This window comes from Acomys minous (genome assembly GCF_964271855.1).
Source record: "Acomys minous genome assembly, chromosome: 19".
Classification (NCBI taxonomy): Eukaryota; Metazoa; Chordata; class Mammalia; order Rodentia; family Muridae; genus Acomys; species Acomys minous.
In genome coordinates this window covers 42,662,073-42,687,160 of record NC_140499.1, presented here as the reverse complement: position 1 = coordinate 42,687,160, position 25,088 = coordinate 42,662,073, and the positions used below count along the sequence as shown (strand labels likewise).

Below are 25,088 nucleotides of genomic sequence, written 5' to 3'. Positions count from 1 at the left end.
CCCCTTTTTGGAAGTTACCTTCTTCAAACAATGTAACTCAAACTTGACAGTGACTCTTCATGGTGGGTTTTAACACTTTTTTTTTTACATACTTATTGTAGAAATATTGAAAACCACAAGCCTGGAAGCAATCCCCCCAGAGACACTGTATAGTCATCCTTCATACATGTTTGTATTTATAGAAATAGCAACAACCAAATAACACCATCTGCACCATTCCACAGCAGCATGGTCCCTACCACACCAAAAATGACCACTTAAAAGTTCTACTTGAAGCATGCTGTTGTAAGTTTCTTCTGGAACATCCCCTCCAAGAGAGGAACTGCTGAGACTCGGAAAGTACGCTTTCTGTCTGGGAAAAGTGGGGTGTACTACACTACCAGAAGACTCCTCCCAAAAGTTACAGAAGCCATAAGCACCTGCTGTGGGAAAGCCCAGAACAGACATGCTGCAGCGCTTCCTCAGGGCTGTGAGGTACCTGCAAGCTGCGCCCACAGAGCTCCAAGAAAGCAACTTTGAGTCCTTGACTATGAGAGGTGTGGTTTTGGGTTAGGCAACCCACTTTGTTTAGATCATTTTCATACAATATACTCAGGTTACACTTTTCCCCTCCCCCAACCCCCCCACATCCTCCCTACCACCCCACTCAACCAACTCCATGCCCCTTCTCTCTTTTTAAAAGTTAGGTCCAAATCAGGCCCCCAAAATGGCAGTGCTAGTGACAATGCCCTAAACAGAAGCCTAAGTTCAGCATTCTTCAGGAATCACTTTAAGACAGGCCTCTTTAGCGTGAACCTTCATTAATCTGTTCCAAAGGCCAACTACCTCCGGCAATAGCACCTGGTTTCCAGTCCAAACAGCCTGTATCAACTCAAAACCCCCTCACCCTGCTGATTGACATATCAAAACCTCTTGCTTTTCTACAATGTTGCTTTTCTGTCCCATCCCCTCAAGACAGTTTTGGCAGTTTGATCACAGGGGGTTAGGGGGGAGCTGACAACACGATGACACAGAAACCAAGTTATACAAGCAAAAGACTAGTAAGGGCAAAACAAAACAAAGTCAGACAAAAGTCTACAAATACACCGTTAAGTTCACTTTGTATTGGCCAACCCTCAAGCGTGGTTAATATACCCAGTGAGACTCCATGAGAAAAAAAGTAATCTTTCCTTTGCCAACACATATCAACTGCAGATAGTATCATGGTTAGGAGTGGGAGCTGGTGTCCACTTTCCCTCATCTGGCCTGAATGTGGGTAGGCCCTGTGTGCGTAGCCAGTCTCTGAGTTTGTATGTGTGATGCAACCACTCTTGAGTCATTCCCTGCCACTGTAATGGCAATAAAAACCCATTGGTTCTTGGAGCGTGGTGGGACACACCTTTAATCCCAGCCAAATCTGAGTTCCAGTCCAAATAGTCTGCACAACAAGTTCCAAGACAGTTAAGGCTAAATAGCAAGATTTTGTCTCAAAATAGGAAGGAGGGAAGAAGGGAGGGGGAGAGGGGAGGGAGGGAGGAGAGGGGTTGGGGGAGGGGTGAAGGGAAGAGGAGAGACTGACAATGTGTGGTCTGTAGTGGATTCCCTTCTAGGGTGGGTAGTCAAGTGTTACTCCTCCCCATGTTTGGCAAGTGGGTACAATGCTAAGAGGCTAAAGTTGGCACACTCAGTGCCTTTGCCAGTAATACAGAAGGAAGGTGGCTAGCCATGAGCTGTGTCTAGCATCCACAGAATGCCTGTGGAGTTTCCCAAAGTCTGCGACTTGGGGCTGTTCCTCTGGCAGAAGCCTAACCGTGCAGGCCTGCCCTGGCTCAAATGGGCAACTGCGGCACCACTGAAACGACTCTTACACTACAGATGTGAATGGCTCCCTGTCATTATAAAACCAAGAAAGAAGATACTGTCTTAGAATATATGTGATTGTCCAGTGGTTTCCTTAGGGTAAGTAGTAAATATAAGGTTTCTAAGCCAGAAGGCTTGTAGCCAAAGTTCGGGTCTTTTTATTTGTGTTGCCATTTATCCTCCAAACAGGTTACTCCAATTACTTTTATTTTATACATTGTTTAAAAATAAAAATAAAAGTTTTATACATACATTGTGCTACACGCTGTGGATACAGTCACTAAAAACCAGACAACATCCCTGCTCTCCTGGAGCTGACAATCTAAGGAGGAGAAAATATACCCCCAACCCACAGTGCCACAAACTCCTCAAACATCAAGGTGAGTGAAAAAGGCACAGTAAGTGGTTTTCAAAGTTCACAGGTATCATAATTTATGTGGCCTGAGTAGCCTGAAGAAGTTTCTATATGGAAGAATGACGCTGGACTGGAAACAGGTTTTTGTTTAATCCAGGTGAAACCAGGTTAGTGGGCATAGAGAACAGTCTAAGAGTACAGAGTAGCATTGGGCAAGCCTGTGAGCGGGGCAGGCACACAACCCCTTATAAACATGTCAAGCTCCTACAGCTTGTGTCTGGACACAGTGGAGAGGACAGGGCCAGTACAGAGGGGTCGGCCAGCAAATGCAGCAAGTCCTCAACTTTATACGCCTTAAAGCTAACACGTGAATAATGGCACAATAAAAAAAAAAGAATGCATTTTCAAACAGTTCCTGAACTTTTTACCACATGTACCTACACCTCTACCTATTCAATGAGACTATATCTAGGACACTTTCTTTATTGCAACGTTGATTTCTGGAGACTATCCTCCACAGAAAAATTGAAAACACTGTTGCAATGTTTTACAAATATAAGGAAGACATGAAGTATATCTTTTGCACTGGTTTTATGTACCCATGTACATAGGTAGCCATGATAAATTGAAGGACACTTTTATTGTCTTTAAGGAAAAGAAAAAAGAAAAAAAACTTGCAAAAGTTTGCTACTCAGCAGCCATTAACGACATGCATATATAATCTCCTAGTGGAGAATATAATGCAATTGTGTCCAATCCTCTATGACACAGTGAGTGCCTGTTAAAATGCCATCATTTATTCTCTGTGTAACAGCCTTCTCCCCTGCTCCCTCATATAGTGTGGGTTTTTCTTTTTCCTGCTATAATACAAAAGAAGGGCTACATCCTGATGATGTGCTTACTGAAAATTACCCCAGCAGAAGATGCAGATCTTACAGTGGTCCTTGCTGAAGCTTGCCTGAATGTTCCAGATTTTCTAGACTATTCACTGCTGATGAAATTCTTTAGTAACACATGGCACAAAAGCCACAGGCTAACAGTCTGCATGAATACACTTCAAGTAGGTGTATTTCAAATATAAATATACTTTCCACTCTATGATTTTTCTAAATGACTTCTTTAAAAAGAAAATCTTCATGAAGGTTTCCAATCAGTGGTGCATGTCACCCATTCTCAAGACACAGTCATCACAGCCTTATCTGCAAAACACAATACAAGAAATACCTAAAAGCAGCAGAAAAAACCAGGAAGCTCCATGCAGTTTTCAAAATGAAAAGTGTAACATTGTCAAATACACAGTGTAAAATATTATCATTTTTATTGGGGCAGGGGTGAACATGAGTGCAAATGCCCACAGAAGAGACCACTGGGCTCCCAGGGCTGGTGTTACTGCCATTCATGGACAATGGAAACTGGCCTCTGTAAGGGCAGCATGCACTTTCAACCACCAAGCTAGCTCTGTAACCTTTCATTTCCATTTTTTTTTAAACATGGATAACACCAAGACTACCACCCTACTTGTAAAAACACAGGCTGTTACACCAGACTTCAACCTATTTAAGTCACAAAACATAACAATCAGGTGATTTGCATATTTACAAACAAATCTTTAAATCGTAAGACATTTAATGGCTAAACATTTTAGAAATAACAGGAAACAGAATTACCATCACATGTTTTAACACATGCGTAGAAAAAGTAAGTTAACCCCCATACTACAGTCTCTAATCTGTTAGGAAGGAATCTGAGAAAAAGCAAACAGCATACTGATATCAGGATGTCAACTGGACACAGCCTCAAGTCACCAGGGACAGAGGGTAATATATATGCTCTTCGAAGAAGTGCTAGACCACACTGGCCTGTGGGCGGCTAATTGATTCGGTCCTATGCACTGTGGGGCAGTAGCATCCCTACTCAGGTGAGCACAGGCTGTACAAGAAAGGCAGGCAAGGGAGCCAGTGAGAAGGAGCCACAAGTGGACTTCCTCCAGCTTCTGTTTCAGCTTCCCTCAGTGATGGATGGGATTCTGACTTCAAATAAATGGTTTCCTCCCCAAGCTACCTTCAGTCAGAGAGCGTCTTTAGCCCAGCAACAGAATGGGAGTAGGCACAGGCAGCACAGGGCAGGGGCAAGGCCTTGCTCCTCTCCCTCAAGTCCCACGGCTTGCACTGCATAGAAGATGGCAAGTCCAATTCTTTTTCACTCTTTCATTTTTAAGCCTTGATACCCATCTTAAATTTTTTGAAAAAGAATTTTGGCCATGAGCTGGGCATGGTGGCACACGCCTTTAATCCCAGCACTTAGGAGGCAGAGGCAGGCAGATTGCTGTGAGTTCAAGGCCAGCCTGGTCTGCAAAGAAGTCCAGGACAGCCAAGGCTACACAGGGAAACTCTGTCTGGGGTGTGGGGGGTGGGGGCACGAATTTTGGCCAGGTGTGATGGCGCATGCCTCAATTCCAGCACTCAAGGAGGCAGAGGCAGGTGGATCTCTGTGAGTTCCAGGCCAGACTAGTCTACAGAGCAAGTCCAGGACAGCCAAGGCTACACAGAGAAACCCTGTCTCGAAAAACAACAACAAAAGAATTTTGTAGTGCTGTATCCAGACCTAATTGTTAGCTCTTAAAAATCAAGGAAGCAACCAATATATTAAAGTCTAAATCTAACTTAAAATAAAATGCTCATAGTTAAGATTTTCAAGATAAAATTTCCTCCCTTTTAGTACTCACTCGGTTTGAGAAAGTTTCAATTCTTCCCTTTGTTTTGCAGAATAATTTAGAGTCCCACCTAAAACATAAATGAACATAATCATTTTAAGTAACATAACTAATTAAAATTCAATCAAACATACTAGAAAATTTTTCCATAAAAAGTTATGCAAGATTAAAAGAGAGTATGTCATATTATCATGCTTTAATTTTAGCTTTGTGCTATTAAGTATGAAGGTATGTGTTGCTTCAGATTTTAATGGAAACACTGTGTTAAATGAAATCTAAATGTATACAGGTAATATTATGTTATATTCTCTTAAAGTATATCATGCCCCTTAGGAGCAAGGAATTAGAAAGATTAATAAAGGTAACATCAAATGCTTATTAAAAAATACACTAATGCATATTAGTGTATACTAGTAAAAAAAACTGTTATTTCTAATTCTAAGCCAAATAACTTAAAAGTAAAAAGCTATTATTTATTTATTTATTTATTTATTTAAGAAATGAGAATATATGAGAGGCTTAGGGGTTTTTGCTAATAAACACTTGAGATTTTATATTATGAAACACTGAATTGACTAGAGATGAAACATCGTAACAGCAATCCTAGCATGCGAACGTCCAGCGCGTGCAGTTATAAACACACATTCTTGTCACTATGACTGGGAAATCACTAACACAAACTAAAGGAGGCTCAAGCCCTCGAGATGATCCACCGGAGATGAAGAGCTGCTTACCCCGGGCGCGATTCACCAGATACAGGGAGACCACAGCTAATAGTGACACTGAAAAACACAAGGCACACTTGTAAGTGACGCCTTTGTAAAATCTAAAGTAAAGCACAACCCAAATTCCTCATAATTGCCATTTTAAAGTCACTGCACAGTTTTACTTCTGAGCACTGACAGGCCACGCATTTCCCCACAGGGAACCACCACTTCTTAGCCCAGGCATGGCAGAGCCAGAGAAGAGACCCCACAGGAGAGGGAGCCACACCCCCCCACCCAGCACCCACCCTGACCCCGCTTCCTCTCTTCTTGTCCCCAGAACCCCTGGCAGCTTCTGGCCAGCTTGTTGTTTCAAAGAAGCAGCTCTGGCGGGATTTCTCTTCTGAGAACAACATGTGCCTCTACAAAGAAACACGATCAAAGCTTCGCCCTTGGCTTCCCAGAAGCCCAGCGCCAGCTCAGGGTCCGCAAGGCACAGCTCGACTTTCTGCCCTTACTTGCTGAGACACAGTCTAGTTTACTTTAAACAATACGGCAAAACCCAACTGTGAAAACAGGAACCAGACGCTGCCACATGGCACACTCACAAGAAACACAGGCAATGAAGAAAACCTCCAAAAGCAAGTATCCCCGCGTGTCCAGTATCATGCCAGCCAGGATGGCGATGACGGCCAGCCCGAGATTCTGAATAGACTGCATGCTACAATTTTAAGATAAAATAGCATTTCATTGTCAAAAGTCTTCATCACATAGCAACGTGACTATTAATATTAACATCATGAACCAAACACTACTGGTGTATGAAAGATTTCCATCAGGGAGCGTATGAATATTATTTTGATTTTTGAGACAAGGAGACTATGTAGCCCTGGCTGGCCTGGAACTCTCTAGACCAAGGTTGCCTCAAACTCACCAAGATCTACCTGGTTCTCCCTCCACAGTGCTGGGACTAACGGGGTGCACCACCACAGCCAGCAGGTTTTGGGTTTCATCCTAGACTGCATCTGCTTCTAAACCATCTGCTCCAAGGCAAGCGAAGTATAAAATGTCTGCCTAGTGAGTGCAAAGGAGAGCTGCTGCACAGCGGCCATGGCGGCCACAGCAGCCGATGTCCCCCTCTGCCTCTCAGGGCCTGGGATAGAAGTCAACCTCTCACTGAGAAGACCTCAGGTGGACAGGCGTGGCCATGTCTACAATCGCCTCTCACGGGTTTCAGCCATTTGTCTAAGCACCTAACAGGTAGAAAAGCACTCTTCCAGGTGTGTGACAGTCACGTCCAAAGAGGAATAACTTAAGTGGAAAAGGCCTGCATATGGACAGCAGCAACCCAGGCTGGAGGCCTGCGTAGAATAAAAGGGAAGGGTGACCGCTGTTCTTGGTTGTCACCTTGACTACATCTGAATTAACTAGAACCCAAAGATGGAGGGCCCGTCATGAGGGGTATTTGCTTAATCTCAAGTGGGAAGAGCCACTTCTAGTGTGGATCTCGGAGGCTGGAAGACACACCTCTAACCTGAGCCCTGCCTCCTGCTAGACGTGACTATAAGGACACAAAGGAAGCTTTGCTCTTTGCCTACTTGCTCTCACTTCCCTGGCAGGTCTATCCCTTCTCTGGTACTATTCCAGCACATGCTGAAGACCAACTGAGACATCCAGCCTCGTGGACTGAACAACTACTGGACTCTTGGACTTTCCCTACATAGACAGCCATTGTTGGATGTGGTGATTTGGGGGGGTGGGGGGGGGGGTTGGCGTTCTCCTTTAAAAGAGTTGCTGTGGTCATGGTGCCTCTTTCACAGCAATAAAACCCTGACTAGACATTGGATCATCCGGACCATGATCTGTTAATCATTCTACTAAGTCCCTTCCTGTATATAGAGAGATATTTTCTATACATTCTACAGGTTCTGCTACTCTAGAGAACTCTGACTAATACAGGGGAGAAGAAAGAACAGCCTTAGTGCAGACATATGTGTGTGCATGTATGCACGCATGTATGTCTGTTGCAGGTGTATGTGTGTGCGTGTGTGTGCATGCGTGTACATCTGTTGCAGATGTATGTGTGTGTGTGTGTGTGTGCATGCATGTACATCTGTTGCAGACGTATGTGTATGAGTGTGTGCATACATGCACATCTGTCTGTCTGCCTGCCTGCTCCTGGGCGCCATGATGGATCTGCCTCACCACAGGCCCAGAATCCACAAAGCCAAGAATTATGGCCAGAAATCTCTAGAGCCAGAATCTAAAATAAACCCTCCTCCATTGGGTGGCTTTCTCAGATCACAATTAGGGAAAGAGACAAGAAACTCCAGGCATAACACGTGCTAAAGTAGATCAACTGATGTTTCTAGGCATCTGCAGAGCTGTCCAGAGCTCTGTTCTTGCAAGCATAACTACAATTAGAACACACTGTAACTGTTGCACTGTAATGTGTTGCAGAAGGCAACATGTATGTGCTGCAGTGAAAAGGCAATACTTACAAACCATATGCAGTTCCCAGCTGGTGCTCAGGAACTACAAATGCCACCATCGGCCACAATGCACAGGCAAGCAATGAGTAGGACAGCCCCAGGAGACACTAGACAAGAAGGCAGAGAGGTATGGTATATATCAGGTGACGGGTGATTTCCATTGATGAAGATTAATGAAAGTGACAGACTAGCCAAAACACAATGTGAACACATTTTTCTATAATTAGACTAAAAACTTAAATATATAGGTCTTGCCTCTCTCAGTACCCTCCACTGTTTTATGCATTTTCTCTTGTGACATAAACATATAAAACTCTCTGGGCCCACCGTCCAGTCAAGGGTACAGCTAACTGGCAAAAAGTTCTTTTCCAAGTTTCAGGCAAACTCACTTTCCTGAATTACAGATGAAGTGATAAAGGCAGCACAGTGACATTATTCCGCTGCTGCCTCTCGATGATTAATTCTGAACTGAAAAGCAGAGCAGACACCCAATTGCCATCACCAGCACTTGTCACACACTATGTAAACACTGCTTTTTCCTCAATAGAAAAAGAAATTGCCACTGGGCATGGTGGTGCACGCCTTTAATCCCAGCAATCGGGAGGCAGAGGCAGGCGGATCTCTGTAAGTTCGAGGCCAGCCTGGTCTACAAAGTGAGTCTATGACAGCCAAGGCTACACAGAGAATCCCTGTCTCAAAAAAAAAAAAAAAAAAAAAAAAGGAAGAAAGAAAAAAAGAAAGAAAGGGCTTGCCAAGCACAGTGGTGGCATGCCTGTGGGTGGAGGAGAGCTCTAAGTGCAAGTCAGTCGAGGCTGCACAGTGAATTTGGAGGTAACAGTAGCTATATATAGGAGGAATGTCTCAAAAATGTTTTAAAAAGAAAGGAAAGGTATGACTTGAGTTTAAATTAGGTATTGCATATACCTATCAGACTAGTTAAATAGCAAACTAATGCTGATGCCAACACTACCAAGGAAAATGGACATATCTGTGCACTGCTGGCAACCTTACAAATGAGAAGTTCTTGAGCACTGTAACATCTGTCCAGATGTTCACTGTGCAAAAGCTCTGTGCCAGCACCCCTCCTCCTAGAACCTGGGTGCCCCTACAGGAAGACTTACTTGTGGATCTGCCTACCAAATCCATAACTACTTATGCTCAAAATGTTCCTTTATGAGCAAGTAGGGCACAGCACTTTAGCCTGTACTCCAAAACCTGACATCCTGAGGATAACTAAAATCTCGTGGATTTATTGCTACTTTTTTTTTAAAGATTTATTTCTTTATTCATTTAATGTACATGAGGACACTGATCCCATTGTAGATGGTTGTGAGCCACCATGTGGTTGCTGGGAATTGAACTCAGGACCTCTGGAAGAGCATCCAGTGCTTTTAACCTCTGAGCCATCTCTCCAGCCCCCTTATTGCTACTTTTTAAATCTTTCATCAAAGCAAAAAAAAAAAAAAAGAGAGAGAGAGAGAGAGAGAGAGAGAGAGAGAGAGAGAGAGAAAGGATACTGGGCTGAAAGACTGGTCACTTTTAGTGAAGTGACTTATCTTAATGAAGCTCAGAAAAATGACTGGAAGTAACTAGCTTTCTAATTCTACTTCAGCGTTGAAGATTCCCTACTGAATAAGCCAAATGAAAAACAAACCTTATAAAGTAACAATTGATAATTCTTTTTTAAAAAATATTTACGTGGTAAAAATTAAAAGTCTAGTCATATCCCCCTCAGTTGCCAGCTGAGTTTTCTGGGCACACCAACATGGGCTTGGGGTTCTCTCTAAAGCCCTGAACATCCCCCTAAGCATTACCATAGCAATCCATGGGTTCCAAAAGGTGAAGGCCAGCATCATGTGGGACAGGAGGGTGGTAGCTACCGCACACAGAACCCAGATGATGTTCTTCCCAGTTTTATCCACCAAGAGTCCAAATATTGGGGACATGGGAGCTGAGATGATATACACAACACTGCCGGGGAGCATGCGAAGGTAACAGAAGGTACCAGTTAGAAACTAAGTGTCAAAATATCCCCAAAACTACCAGACAAAGCAAAGCCTAACTCCTCTAACTTAGCACTCTTCCAAAATGACTGCCAGAAAATAAAAATACAGAATTATCTGGGTTTTCCCTTAGCTCAAAGCCAGGCCCCTGGGATCTGGGTCTGTCGTGTTGGAGGCTCCGGTCATGCAGTCTTCATGGCCTGTCATACATGGCCCCTGTTCATGAAAGCCCCATACATCACATGCAACGAGCACTGACAGAATTACACCAAATACCTGTTAATTGCACTTGCTGATTGGGAAGAAAAACTGAATTTCTCTATGAAGAAAACTCTAAAATTGAAAAGAAAAGTATGCACATTAGAAAGAACTACTTTGTTTTCAAGAAATATAAAAAAGTTAGAAATAAGTCTACCATTTAATAAGCTTTTCCTTCCTGACACTAGTCTCCCACTGTTCTCTCTTATCCATCCTAAAGCAATCTGCCGCAGCTTAAGTGCTCACGGAACCTGTTTCACTGACTAAGCCATGCTTGGCCCCCATGGCTTCAAAACACCATGTGTAAAAGCAGGCTGCAGAGGTCCTTTGCCATTTAATTGAGCTCTTGCCACAGACTGACTATGTAGCTTTAAAGGTTATGAAGACATAAAATCACACGTGCACTCTCACACCACAGCAGCCAATGAGAAAAGCAGACACGATGAGCAAGAGCCTGCCTTGAGCCCTAACTCTAAGCCTGACAGAATTAGCCTTAAGTGGACAGGATCGGATGCACAGCCTCCATTCACAGTAGGCATTCTCCTGATTCGAGAACAGAAAGAAAAAATTTAAAGTATTTCTTCAAGAGGATAATGTAAGAATTAAAACAATGCTAATCCTGGAGCTAAAATTGCCCACCGTATCTTAGAATATAAAATAACTAGTCTACCCTTGGTTGGGAGGCCTGACAGCTCAGAGAAAGAATAGGCAGGCTACCAAGATGAGACTTGATAGGCTGTGACCATATGGTGGGGGAGGAGGTCCCCTTCTGTCACAGACCTAGGGGAGGGGAATAGGGTGAGAGAGGGAGGGAGGGAAGAACGGGAGGAGACAAGCAAGGAGATAGCAATTGAGATGTAAGCTGAATAAATAAATTAAAAATAAAATAACTAGTCTAAATATACAGCATCCAGAGCAGTAGAATTAACTCCAGATGGTACCCACTCACTGATGTGACTCAGCGATGCCAGAGAGCACTCACTTGCCCAGGCCGATGAAAGGGAACACGGCTACGTAGTAGCAGACACAGATGATGAAGACCAGCCACAGGGGTAAGGAGAAGTCCTTTATATCAGTCAATTTAATGACTTCACCTTGAGAAAGGGAAGACACATTATTTCATAAACCTAAGGACCTTCCATCTAATCATTTTTATTCATATAGTAGTAATAATAAAACACTTTTCTAGAAAACTCCATAAGCATCATCTCTGATAACTTACCAAGTAACAGGAGGAAAAAGGCAGAAGCTAGTTCTACAGGAACTGGAATCATTTTACTAATATACAAAACAAAGTCAAGAATGAACGTTCTGCTAAAACACTACAAGTGGGGGATGCATCCAAAATCTCAGCTAAGTCGAACTGAATCTGGAACTATAAAACCACTGAGCGTCACAGCACAGGACCGTGTGCTCACGTTGCTGTAATCCCCTCTAAGGGTCCCCAGGTCCCGCTCTTCCCTCACACTGATGTACCTGTTTTTCCTTGTTCTTTATTAAGGATTTTCTCTGCTCTCCGATCCAAGTAAGCAAGAGCCAAGGCACAGATTAGTGAAAGAATGCACGTTATACCCCCTAAAAAAATAAAAGGAGAGAAATTTTAGAAAGAAAATTCCAGGAGTATGGGAAAGGCAGCACGCTACCTAAGGAGCAGCAGCGTGGCCACTGAAAGGAAAAGCATTAGAGACGGGGCTAAGAGAAGCCTACCGACGCCAAGTACACACAGAGGAGCACTGGAACGGCAGATACCCAGTAAGCAAGGGTATCCGTTTATCACAGTTGCTTCTCAATAGAAAGTTGGAAATTAGAAGGAAAATATTAGAACAAAATAGTCTTGTAAGTCAGCAGGAGCCAACGACTAGCTTTGGGAGGTGAAGACACACAGGTCCCTGGAGGCTACTGGACAGCCAGGCTTAGGTGATGGAGTGAGCTCAAGTTTCACTGAGAGACTTTGTCATAAACACTAAGAAGGCCAATGATTGTAGAAGACACCTAACACTGGCCTCTGGCCTCTACATGCATGTAACATGGTTAGCCACATACACATGTGCACAGAACAATGTGGACACATACATGCATCACGGAAAGAAAGAGCAGGGGGAGGGATCTTTATCCGACCTGCACACTCTAGAAACTGCTGTAACAGGAGCCAGGGGACAGATTCGAATGCCGCCACTGACAGGGTGACGGTTCTGGGCACAGACTTGGATTCTGTGAGGCTCAATTCCCTGTAAGAAACTAAATGGAATGGTGAAGAGCCCCTGAGAGTTAAAATAAATAAATAAATAAAATTAACTAAGACAAAGCATTTGAGAAGGAGGGTCTGAGAAAGGGCAGTCGAGACAGGACTACTGTTAGCACTGCCCCCCCCCCATTACTCTCATTAACCAGGCTGTGTGCTTCAAGTAAACACAAGGAATCAAAGATGCAAAACTGAGTTTTCATCCCACTGTGCCACAAAAGCCACCATTGGGCCCTGTGAGAGGCCAGTGACGCAAGGGACTCTGCCATAGTCTGAGACTCTGTGCTGAGGGCAGCATGGCTCGTTCACACAGAGCTTCGCATTCTCCTTGGAGACTCAGCAATGGGCACCATGGAACTTGGGCTCAGAGAACTTAGGGACAGGAGGGACCCACACAGTATGCAAAGACCTACAGTTCTTCAGAACACTGAGATAAAATTCTCTTGTCCTTGATAAAGGAATTAGTTATGGGCAGCAAAGAATGAACCTAGGTTGCAGCTGCGTGGCTTTCCCACTGCTCCGCACGCGCAGTCTTCTTTTTGCCCATTACTGTGAGCCATGTGGACACACTCTCTAGAGGACCTGACTTCATACACAACCTCCCTGAACACACGACATGCAAATGACAGCACTGAGGCCCACAGGGGAAATCAGATTCTCCTTCAGACACAAGGCCTATGCCTGTCTATTTCACAACAGTCAGAGTAACTAGGGTACTGTGGAGGGGAACCCCGACCTGTAACTACAGCCGTTCAGCACTGCGTCTAGAGTATCTCCTTCCACAGGCCTTCGAGAGAGACACGACGTGGGGCACAAGGCTTCACTCACCGATCATCAGCGTCACTCCCAGCGTCGTGTGGCCAGCTGAACCCAGTAAGGCTTCAATCTTTCCATAGAGCCACCCCATGAGGTTCATGTTCACTGTGCTTCCCTGAGGAGGGAGAAGGCGACAGGTCTCTCATAATTAGCACTCTGGGGGGAAATCCCTACTTATGGTGGCTTAAGAGAGGACGTATAATCAGAACCAGATTACTCGAGGATAGTCTGGATTAGACGGAGGTGAGAAGACACGCCTTTAATCCAGACCCTTTGAGGCAGAAGACCCACCTCTAAGCGAGCCACACCTTCTGCTGAAAACATGGAAGGAAGCTCTTGCTCTCTGCCTGCTTGCTCTCTCTTTGCTAGCAAGTCCATTCCTACACTGGCATTAGAGCCCACTTCTTCAGCATTCCAGGGTGTATGAGACCAGCCGAGACATGCAGCCTCCTGGACTGAACAACTACTAGGCTCTTGGACCATCTGCTCAAAGACAGCCATTGTTGGACTAGGTAGACTGCAGTCTGTAAGTCAGCCTAATAAATCCCTTTACATACATCCATACATATACATACATACATACGTGTGCGTATGTATGTGTGTGTGTGTGTATGAGAGAGAGGGAGAAAAGAGAGGGAGAGAAGAGAGAGAGAGAGAGATCAATTCATTCTGTAAGTTGTTACTCTTTAGGGCCCTGGCGAACACACCTTGGATGTGCTATATGGTTTTAAAAGGCCCATGCAATTCCCAGTGTTCTCTCTGCCTCCAACTTACAGAGCAAGGCATGAGCTCTCTCTCCACTGTTCCTGCCACCATAGGCTCCAACCCTCTGAAACCATAATCCCAACTAAACACTTTTTTTTTAATACACTGCCTTGATCATGGTCACGGTGTTGTCACCCCAATAGAAAAGAAACTAAGACAGCGGGCTAGAGGTGAGAAAGCCTGCCATCCTGGAGAAGCCTCTCTCCGCAGTCCTGAAAAGCACCTCTGGCCTGGCTATTCTCCTCAGATTTGATCAGAGGCAGATACAAGGCAGCATCACACTGCAGCTACTGGCCAAAACAGGAAGGATGGGTCTGAGGTCAGGCGACTGGCAGGACGACGGTAAGGCATGCTCAGGATATGTATGTGTTTTCTTGGTGCAACCAATAGCATCTGCTAACAAAAAGCATGTGGGAGGACGGAAGGAGGTGGAACTTAGGATGACATAATAAATAACTTAGTTCTGCATAATAAGCCCCATGAAGAGAGTGGCCCTTGCTGAGGAGGAGGAACTCCAGCAAAGGGGGGGGGGGAGAATATGAAGAACTGGGGACAGCGTAAGTTCAGTTCAGGGAAAGTCTGAACAGGGTGGATGGGTCGGGAACTGAGGAGAAAGGCCTAGACAGAGACAGCCAAGGGGAAACACTGAGCAGGCAGCTGCCTGTGTAAGTAAAGAATCCAAGAGAAAGCCTAGACACGTGGCATTAACTCGGAAGCAAGCACTCACACATTTACAGCCCTGAGGACAGGGAGGGGGGGACGCGACAGATCGGCTGGAGAAACATGAGATGGGACCTGAATCTCAAGAAGTATCGGAGCGGGTGGGGGATATGGTGGCACTGCTTGTCCGGGAATTAAAGCAAACTTCCTAACAGACCGCAAATACAAACTCCTCAGGGGCGGAGCTGCTGCGGGAATATCAGCCGGGGTCGGGGTTCTTAGGGATGCCTAACTCGCAGGATACATCAATCAAAATCTAATGCTGGTCTCCTGGTACCCTCCCTGAGACAAACTGTAAAACAGTACGATCACTTCTAGTTCTAAACACCAGGAACCTAGCTGACAGAGACACGACCAATGAGATGAGAGCATTATGGTGAGGAAGCTGAAATTCCTGTCAGATGGCTTAGGCGACCACAGGAGGTGACATCCCTGACCAAGAACTGAAGAGCCAACGTATGTCTTATCGCGTGGCAAACAAGGTAAAAATGAAGATTGGAAGCAAAACAGTGGGGGCAGTCAGGGAAGGCCTTTGGGGGGAACGCTGGGCTTCAGAAGTTTGTGGTGCCATACGTCTTTAAAGACAGTACTCTAAAGGCAGAGGCAAGTAGATCTCTGTGAGTTCAAGACCAGCTTGATCCACACAGCACATTCTAGGCCAACCAGAACTCCATAGAGAGGCTGCCTTTAAAAATAAAATAATATAAAATAAAAGGTTAACTGGGGGAGGATGGGCAGGCCCACCACAGCGTGAGCTTCCTACCAATGGGAAGGTGGGAGCAGAGCCTGGAGCGATGGCTGTAGAGACTTTGGACGCAGGGCACCAAAACGGGTGAGAAATCAGTGACGAAGACTTTGCTGTCTTACCTTTTTTTTTTTTTTTTAGTACTTTCCTGAAGACAAAGTAAATGGAGTCTACGCCCTAGAGAACTATGTGGCATCAGGGGCTGGAGCAGTGGCTCCATGGTTGCAGTGCCTGCTGTGCAATCAGGAGGGCATGAGTTCCCATCACAGCACCCACTAACAAGCGAGCGCCCCTGCATGCCTAATAACACAGCTCTGAGGCTGGAGATGGCTGCCTTCAAATGGCCAAGTAGAGACTGACAAGGAACACACCCAATGTCCTCATCTGTCCTCTGCAGGCAGAGGCACCTACATACACACACACATACATACATACATACACACACACACACACACACACACACACACACACACACACATTTTAAAAAGTGACCTATAAACATCAACGCCTACTTCTTCAGGTCCAAGTATGCCCTAGCACACTTCCTTCTATGACCTTGCAGAGATCATTATAAGACTGAGTCTTTTGCTTCTCCCAGGTCCATCTGCATACTTACAATTCTGGCCATGCTGAGTTGAAGTCCAAACACCAGGTTTAATTCTTTGCCTTTAAACCAACTCACAGCGTATGTATTCTGGGCAACTGCTAAGGACTCTCCACCAATCCTAAATATGGGAGAAGAAGAGTCACAGCTTTGAAAGAAATACCAGTTAGTGATTTTGACACTCTTCACAGAGAGAAGTGGGATTTTGTCTCCTCTTGAGTGGAGGAAGGGCCTGAGTGCTTCAGAGAGTAAGATACACTGAAGCAATGCTGTGTGACCATTAGCAGCCCAAAGATGGCATCTGCCACATAAGTCCAACGCTCACAGCTGGAGTCCCAAGCTACTTGTATGAAAGGCAACCACACTCATGCTACAAGAAAGCAAGGAAGCCAAGAGATATCACTTGAACATAAACATGTTCTTCAAGGGACCCAAGTATTCAACATGGAGAACAAGCTTCCAGATGATGCTGACCCCCCGCCTTCCACGGATCTCCAGATGATGCTGACCCCGCCACCTTCCACAGATATCCACAACAGAGATCCCACACAGCTGGACACAGACAGCCCACCCCTACAGTCTACCTGTCTCCAGTTGTAAACAAAATGCAATTACTATTTTCTATTGTGGTGGATTACAGTGATCTGGCATGCACAGTCAGTAACCATGACAGGAAGTGAAGGAACCTGGCTTCTACGCCATCTGTCCTGTGCAAATCAGATATGGAGGAGAGTCTTCATCCACATTTTGTACAAATGAAAACTCACTCTTCAGGCCAACACGCAAAGCTCTTGCACAGTCAACACTCTCGTACTTCCGGGGTTCTAATTTTCTTTCACTTAGTTCCACTGTTCATCACACCCCTTGAGACCCAATTCAGAGCTTTGTCTCCTCCACATCCTTAAGGTAAGTGCTGCCATGCTCTGTCCTAGCTTGAAGTCACCTTCTTTCTCAGCTACAAATCAGCTCCCACACTTCCTGCTGTAAGTGTCCCACTTCACCCATGTGGCCATTTTAACCACATTTTTGTTCCAGAATCTCTTTCATGTTCTTATATGTGTTTTGTTTCCTTTGGGTATATGCCACCTCTGTCTGCTTGCCCCTGGGGCCTCTGAAAAAAAAAAAGTCTCCTTTCTGTCAACTGTATCCCCCAGGGTAGGAAACCAGAAGGCTGGACTCAGAGCAGGTTTGTGTAATGACACTGAAATGCACATGGGGCAGTCACCCTAGAGATACTGAGCTTCTTCCAGACACCTGAACAGGGAGTGGAGAGATACATATGCCACTAACTAAGGAGAAGTAAGATGCCAGTAACCGACCTAGAAATTGATGGTCCATGCTTTTGTGAATGAGATTTAAATCAGTCTTCAATATAATCAAGTTCCAAAAGCCCAGAAGCATCGTTTCTGAAGCAGCTTACAACATTCAAGCTCTACAAGGTAACCGTGATCTCTCAGAAAGCTAAGTCTTAGTTAACGCCTGTGACCAAGAAGCACACTCACATAATTGGGCTACATTTCAAGGATTTTCAATAAGTCATCACTGATGGTCCAGGGACAGAGTCATGCGAAGAGAATTCTGAGTACTTGTGAGAAACCCCAAGAAAAAAAAGACAAGAGTCTTGTGACCTCAGTTTCTTCAGGAAGGAAGGAAGGAAGAAAAGATAAAGGAAAATTGTTCTTTGATGTGTTTCTGCCTCCTTCCCAGGTGGGCAGGAGTCCACATCATCACAGCTGGCTATTGCTGATTATGCATGTTTCGGCCACAAGCGCCTGGCTGCCCCCACGTGCGGCTTGTCCTTGTGATTGTATACTTCACTCAAGTGCCTCTTCTTAAGCCTCAGCATATAAACTGTCTGACACTTAATGAAGCTGGCTATCGCATGAGACATTAGCCTGCCTCAGTTTTCAGCTCCATTCTCCCAGGTTCTACCACCTCTAAGACCATAAACATCTCTCAAGAAACAATTACTATGTATTTCTTTTAAACCCTTAATAAAGGACCAATAGATGGGCCACTAGATTGGCTGGAATAGGGAGGGCCCGGCTTTAATCCTTAGCAGCACAGATCCTTAATAAACATGCTAGGATAACATGAAATTATGGTGTGACTTACCCAAACACAAACCTCCCAAGCTCCATCAGCCAAAAAGCATTAAATATTCCACCCAGAGCAAAAATAACCTGTAATACAAACAGTAATAGAAAAATAAATTCAGAGTATTCGAAAGGAGTAAGTGATACGACAAATCTTCATTTCTACCACAATCTTACTAGCCTGCACTAATAAATCTTGAGAAATTAAAATATTAATGTTCATGCGTTTAGTAGAATTTTTAATCACCAGAAGGCAGCCCTGTGAGGGGTCTTCTGGGTTAGGTAAACCCACACACAAACACCCTCCCCGAATGTGGGTGGCACCATTATATTTACCCACCAGCATAGAAGGAGAAAGCAGGCTGAGCAGGCACCCACCACTCTCTGTTTCCGGACTGCGATACTATGTGACCAGCTATATCAAGCACCTGTCAACATGCCTTCCCCTCAAACTGGGCCGGAATAAACCCTTGCCCCTCCTAAGTGGCTTCTGCCAATCACAGCAATGAGGAGAGTGACTAAGACAATGTAACTTAAGGCTTAACGTGAATTTTACCACGTGGCCATTCATGGACCTGATTAATTAAGTTGGTCATTCATTTAACATATTTTGGCCTGGGGAATTAATTATGTAAGGCTGCAAAGTCACTGTCAAGTAATGATTAAATACTTTGGCCTTTCTTACCTGTCCAATGCAAACAAAGCAGCTGAAAATAACCGTACCCCATCTGTGTGAGAGAGAAAATGTCATTTCTTCACATTATTTCTCACCATCACAGAGTCCGGTATTAATAAGCAGTTTGGGTTTTCTTTGCCCACTCTGCATTCTAAGGAAGATGAGCACTCACCTGCAACTTTCCTAAGCCAACCACTAATATACAAAAGTTCAAAGTTCTGACAGGGTTCCCAAGCTTCTGCCATGGCATGGGCTCATTACACATTATCACCTTTTAAAATGTAATAAGCTCCAAAAAGTTCCCAGGTGCAAGCCATTTCGAAATGGAAATTGTTTATTAAGTTTCTACTCCACATTCAGAAGTGGAGGCTAGTGCGATGGCTCAGCAGTTAGGAGCACTCACTGCTCCCGAAGAGGACCCAAGGCCAGGCAGCTCACAACTGCCTGGACCTTCAGTTCCTGGGCAGTTCCTCTACTGGCCTCTGTGGACACCTCTACACATGTGGCGCGTGTGTGCACCACACAATAAAAATATTTATTTTACAAGTTTAGAATTGACTCTAGGAAATTCTACAGTAGATAATGTAATTCTTGACAACGGAAAACTACTTTAGAAGACAAGTCTAGGCCAAGTTAATCGAGTTACAATTCCAATTATAGTCTAAATAAAATTAATATTTCACCAGAGCACTAAGATAGCAGGATTAGAAAAGTCTTCAAACATCATCGGAGCTAATGAACCTCTGAAACTGAAATTCACTCAAAATCCTTGGGAAACAGCCGTATCATCGTATCATCACCTGAATGTGCTCTAAAACTGGAAAACTCAACATCCCAAGATGGTTTACAGCAGCCCTATGACAGCATCCCAGGATGACTGATATAAGCTCCATGGCAACGTCCCAGGATGGTTGATATCAGCCCTATGAAAAGGAAGCTCCTCCTCCAAGTAGTGGAATTTGTTTCCCTGAAAACTCAGCTAATTCTACCCCTTGAGACCCAGGAAAACTGAATTAACACGTCCTCCATACTCAACCCCCAAACCTAAGCACATGGAGTTTTTCAACCCTTCTCCATCAGAAGTGGCTTGATACCACGCCAGCAGCTTCACTTCTGCCTTCTGAAGAAACTCCGCGGCTGATGAGAAAGATGTTAAGGGACAAACCTTATAGGACTATTCCTCTTCAGAATCTAATGTGTGAGGCCACAAGAAATCCAATGGCCAAAGAAAGACAGAAACTGAGGGAAGGAAATCTTACTTCTTTGCAGAGCTGAGGGATGTATCTCCTCCTATGTGCAAAGACTCTACAACTCCATCGCTCGCTTAGTTACCCCTACTCAGCAGGGGAGCTGAAATGCTAAGTGTGAGCGCAGAAGGGGCTGACCAAGAGGCAGCGAGTGGACCCACCCCTCGCTCATCTGACCCAAATTAAAAGCATAACTAGCCTCCAGAAGCTGATGGCCTTACTCTGTCAGCAGCAGTTGGTAGGCCAGACCTAACTGATGATTCAACCAGGCTTCAAGGCCCAAGTCCAGAGACAAAAACAAGGCTTTCTCATATCGACCAGGTTAAATTTGCCCACAAATGAATTTTTTTTTCAAGCTCACCGTATTCCAAATATTCGGTCAATCAAAAAGCCACCCAAGAAACACAAAATGACATTAGGCCAAGAATACCAGGCATAGAGCAGCATGAATTTCGTAGTATTCACTTGCATGTCCTATGTGGGAAGAAAAGGAAAAAAAGAAAACTTTTTTCAAACAAGTTTAGTAATCAACAAATCCAAACCAAACGTGGCTACAGCTGTGTTTCTGTATGCAGTACGTTTCTTAACCATTTGTGAACTATTTACTTCCTCGAGACTCTCGTGAATGCTACAATCCTTGCCCTTAGGGAAAAAAACCACACCTGGGAACCTCTTAAGTCCACATACTATTTCTCATGGATTCCAGGCCCAGCCACCAACGCGGGGCCAACTCAGTCTGTTTCTTCCTCCTACACTCTCACTTCTTTATTTCTGCCTGCATTACGGACTCCTCCCACAGAGAGAAAAAAAATCATCCTTCCTAGCCTTACGGACTCTTTAGTCCCCACTGGAATGCAAAAGGACAGCTTGCGCATTTCACTCTGCTCAGAGATTTAAAAAAAAAAAAAAAGAAGGCACACAATATCAATGGTCTAAATGCCCAAGAAACGACAAATATCAAATATAATTTTACAAATCAAAACCAGACTAAGAAGGCAGATAGGGACAATACCCAGCCACCAGTATCCACACTTGTAATAGTAAATAACAGCAAAGTTTATCTAAGAGGCCAAAGCCATCCCCCAAAAACTCACTTAGCATTCAGACAAGTAAGCAAACTAGCATTTTTAGCAACACTGTGGACGGAGTTTATAACTGCATACCTAAGGAAGGAAACTATCTCAGTCATGTATGTATTATCCAAACCGAGTTCTTTGGGGAAACAGACTTGATCCCAAGAACTCTTCAGCTCCTGTGTCTGAGGCTAACAGGCATTAGAAGAGGAAGTAAGTGGACATTTGGGATGGGCACCCTGGGAGCTCACGGTATCTCAGCCTGGTAAGTCAGTGCTCCAACAAAGCAGCACAAGAACGGGGGGTGAGGGGGGTGGGGGGGAACCACTCACCTGCTTAACCTGCGTCTGAAGGGCAGCAGGATTGTCATAGCAAAAATAGCTCCCTAGAAAAGAAAGAGCACAGTTCCACTCAGAACAATAGTGTCTATAAAAGGAACTTTTATTCGCCTGTTTCAGTTGTTGTCTCAGAGACTTACTGCCTCCTTCTGCTAACCTAGGCCTAGTCCTCCATACATTCTAACCTAGATCTGGGATGCTTTTAGCCTCTTGAGACTTACTGCTTGATACGCTCACCCTTTCTTGCTCTTTTTGAGCTCTGGGCTGGCTGGTTCAACTCAGCTGTTCTGGCTCAACCTCCTCTCCCAGCTGACTTATTCAATCTGGCTTCTCTCTTGGCCCCGGAATGGCTCTGCTTGGCCTCACACTGACTCCAGCAATCTGCTCTCACCTCCTGGCTCCTCGTACCCACTCTCTGGAACATTCTGTCCTCACCAAATAAACATCACTTTCAAACATGGGTGCTTCCTTCTACAAACTAACTTTACATTCATTGTTTGGAATCAAAGGTATGTACCACCAAGCCTAGACCTAAGCTTTTCTTTATCTGAAACTTGCTCTGTACCAGGCTGGCCTTGAACTCAGATCTGCTTGCCTCTCTCTCCTGGATTAAAGGTGTGTTTGTATTCCAGCCAGATCACACAGACCTAGAAGAAGGTCTTTGAATGGGATCTCTTCAGAGAAGCCATGTTCTCAATTAGGATTTCTCTACAAATGTCTACTCAAAAGTGTCAAGTTACAACTCATAACTAGTAACTTCCCAGAGGTGTTTAAGTTTTACACTCTTGCCAGGTGTGGGCACACACCTTTAATCCCAGCACTCGGGAGGCAGAGACAGGTGGATCGATGTGAGTTCAAGGCCAGCCTGGTCTACAAAGCAAGTCCAGGACAGCTGACACTATGAAAACATTTTGATTTTTTTTTTAACCACTTCCTTATCTACCATCCAAAGGCACTTCCACAATTTAGCAATATGCACACACAGCAAATACCAGAGACTTAATTAAGAAGTCAACATGGACTGGTTTTAATCATTTTGTTTTCTTCGTGCTTCCATGCTTGTTACTGCATTAGCGTCTACATGAAATAGCTGCGTTTTCCTTACTTAAAAAACTCTACAAACACCCTCCACAGTTGAATGTTAGCTGTCATCACTTTTCTTGAAAACTGAATGAGACGGGCGTGGTGGCACACGCCTTTAAACCCAGCATTCGGAAGGCAGAGGCAGTCGGATGCTGTGAGTTCGAGGCCAGCTTGACCTACACAGTGAGTCCAGGACAGCCAAGGCTACAACAGAAAAAACCTGTCTCGAAAAACAAAAAAACGAAAGAAAGAAAAGAAAAAGAAAAGTGAATGAACTTCAGCTATTCAAAGCAAACCAGTAATTGAAATAAGGGCTGATCCTGCCAAGAAACAAATAAATAGTACCCAGGAGCAAATAACCGAGTGCATGCAGTGCTAGAAACAAGAACAACACAACTGAGAGTCTAAAGGAGCAAATGTAAATACAGTAATGTCTCCTAAGCAATCAGAAACAGAAGTGGAGCAAGAGCCGTTATGCATGACCTCAAAGGTCATTGACAGGCTTGAAGAGGCCCCAAGATAACACGGCCTATTCCCATACTGACTCTGTAAATACACAAACTACCAGTTCAAAGGTGGAGAAGGTGACCAGAGAGGCAGGAGTTGGCTTCTCAAACCCAAACTTTTAGTCCAATCTTCCTACCAAAAATAAGCTGTCAGCTCTTGGTTATTGACCTAGAAACTTCTGGTTCCTGACTTAACCGCATATAAGAAAATCAATACTATGGTTGGTTTGTTGGTTTACTGAGACAAGATCTCACTTGGTAGCCCTGGCTGGCCTCTCTAACACTTAGGGACTCATGTCTCTGCCTTCCAGTACTGGGATTAAATACCATGCTTTAAAGAAAAAAAAAAATGGGTACCATCTTCCCCAAAACTAGTCCATAGTGCATACTAATTGCAAAGAAAACAAAGTCTAAAGTATCTTTTACACACCAGGGCATGTATTTCTGAATCTGATCCCCGGAAACACACTTTCAAGCCAAGTCAGTATTTACGAATCAGAACAGTTTCAGGGTAAACTAAAAACTGTAACACCGGAGGAAAGACATCTGTAAAAGTATCTAAAGCAAGTGCCTTCCGAGGGATCAGATTTCTTAAGTGAAACCAACTTCAACCAAACAAGTGCGGTCCCGCAGGGCTGCCTTACAAAGTAAAGGTAAGAAATCACTACTAAACTGCCAAGAAGGTGAGCACTATGCAAAACGGATACGAGCTCTAAAGGAATGCCAAGAAAAGTACTAGGGGGTGGGAAGAGATCGCCGGGGGTGGGGGTGAGGAAAGGGGACTTAGTCAACGCTCTGAAATTCTCCTGAGCACGATGCTCCAGGGGGAAGATCTGTGGTTCCTTCTCATGGGCGTCCCCAGGGAGGGAGCTCTCGCTGCGCTCCGGTACCAAGCAGGAACAAAAGTCGCCAGCTCAGCCCCAGGCCTCGCTCGCGACGTTAGGAAAAATCGGGTTCCCAAACCCCGAGGCAGCACGGATCCGGGGAACCGAACCCCGGAATCCCTCGATCCTCTGCCCCTGCCCTCTCCGACTCACCGAAGCCAAGGAAGCACATCAGCAACAGCACCAGGAGCCGGTGCGCCAAGCGGCGGGGGTCGCAGAGCGCGGACAGAGAGCGCGGGGCGCCCTGGACTGCGCTGTCCGCCGCGGGGAGGCCCCCAAGCAGCGCCCGCGCCTCCTCATCCTCCTCCTCCATCGGCCTGCAGCCCTGCAATGGAGCAGGAAGCAAAAAGGAAGACTGGAGAGGCAGGGTTCACGTGACCACGTGCGCTCACGTGACTCCCGCGGGTCACGCCCTGTCGTGATCACGTGAACGGCTGTTCACGTGGTGGCGTGGGACAAGTATAATGCCTTTCTGTTCTGTTATGGGGATGCAGTGGGGTTGAGTCCTGTCCGGGCCCCATTAAAGTCTAGAGTGCCGAAGTCCTGGTGGATGGCTTGACTTGAGCAGCTAGGGACTCCAAATTACAACGTCCTTCTCACAGCTGAGTCCTTTCCTCCTTCACTTAAGCCAACTCTTCATCCTCCCAGACCTGATGGAACTGTTTCTGATGTACCGGGAAGCCGACAAATTCCCTCACCTTGAGAAACGGGTGACAGAATTTACTTAGAAATGGAGAGACACTAACAAGGTGGCTGGGTGGGAGAGACACTAAAAGTGTGCCTGGGGCCGAATGACTGCAGCCTCAATAGCCATCAAATTTCTCACTAATGTCTGATCTGGGTTTCATAGGTTTATAACTACACATTTAGGTGATCTTGGCATAAGAGAAGGAAGTTGAGAGTAGAAACACGAAACGTCCTAAAAGAGG

The 25,088-nt window shown here is 45.0% G+C and overlaps 1 protein-coding gene across 2 annotated transcripts; it reads right to left on the bottom strand.

Annotated features, from left to right (window-relative positions):
- Positions 1–1,974: 1,974 nt before the first annotated feature.
- On the bottom strand, positions 1,975–24,550 carry MFSD1 (major facilitator superfamily domain containing 1; the record flags this gene model as incomplete). Of its 2 annotated transcripts, XM_084769446.1 has the most annotated exons (16): positions 24,313–24,550; positions 21,681–21,733; positions 20,637–20,749; positions 19,038–19,080; positions 18,372–18,439; positions 16,269–16,377; positions 13,435–13,537; positions 11,841–11,939; positions 11,347–11,458; positions 10,383–10,439; positions 9,918–10,074; positions 8,113–8,210; positions 6,220–6,332; positions 5,642–5,689; positions 4,920–4,977; positions 1,975–3,393 (listed from the first exon to the last, which is right to left on the bottom strand). In XM_084769446.1, exons 1-16 carry the CDS (start codon positions 24,470–24,472, stop codon positions 3,390–3,392), a joined length of 1,395 nt encoding a protein of 464 aa, XP_084625572.1. In that variant the 5' UTR covers positions 24,473–24,550. The 2 variants fall into 2 exon arrangements, with proteins under 2 accessions (XP_084625572.1, XP_084625573.1); XM_084769447.1 differs by lacking the exon at positions 1,975–3,393 and having other exon boundaries at positions 4,916–4,977.
- Positions 24,551–25,088: the final 538 nt, after the last annotated feature.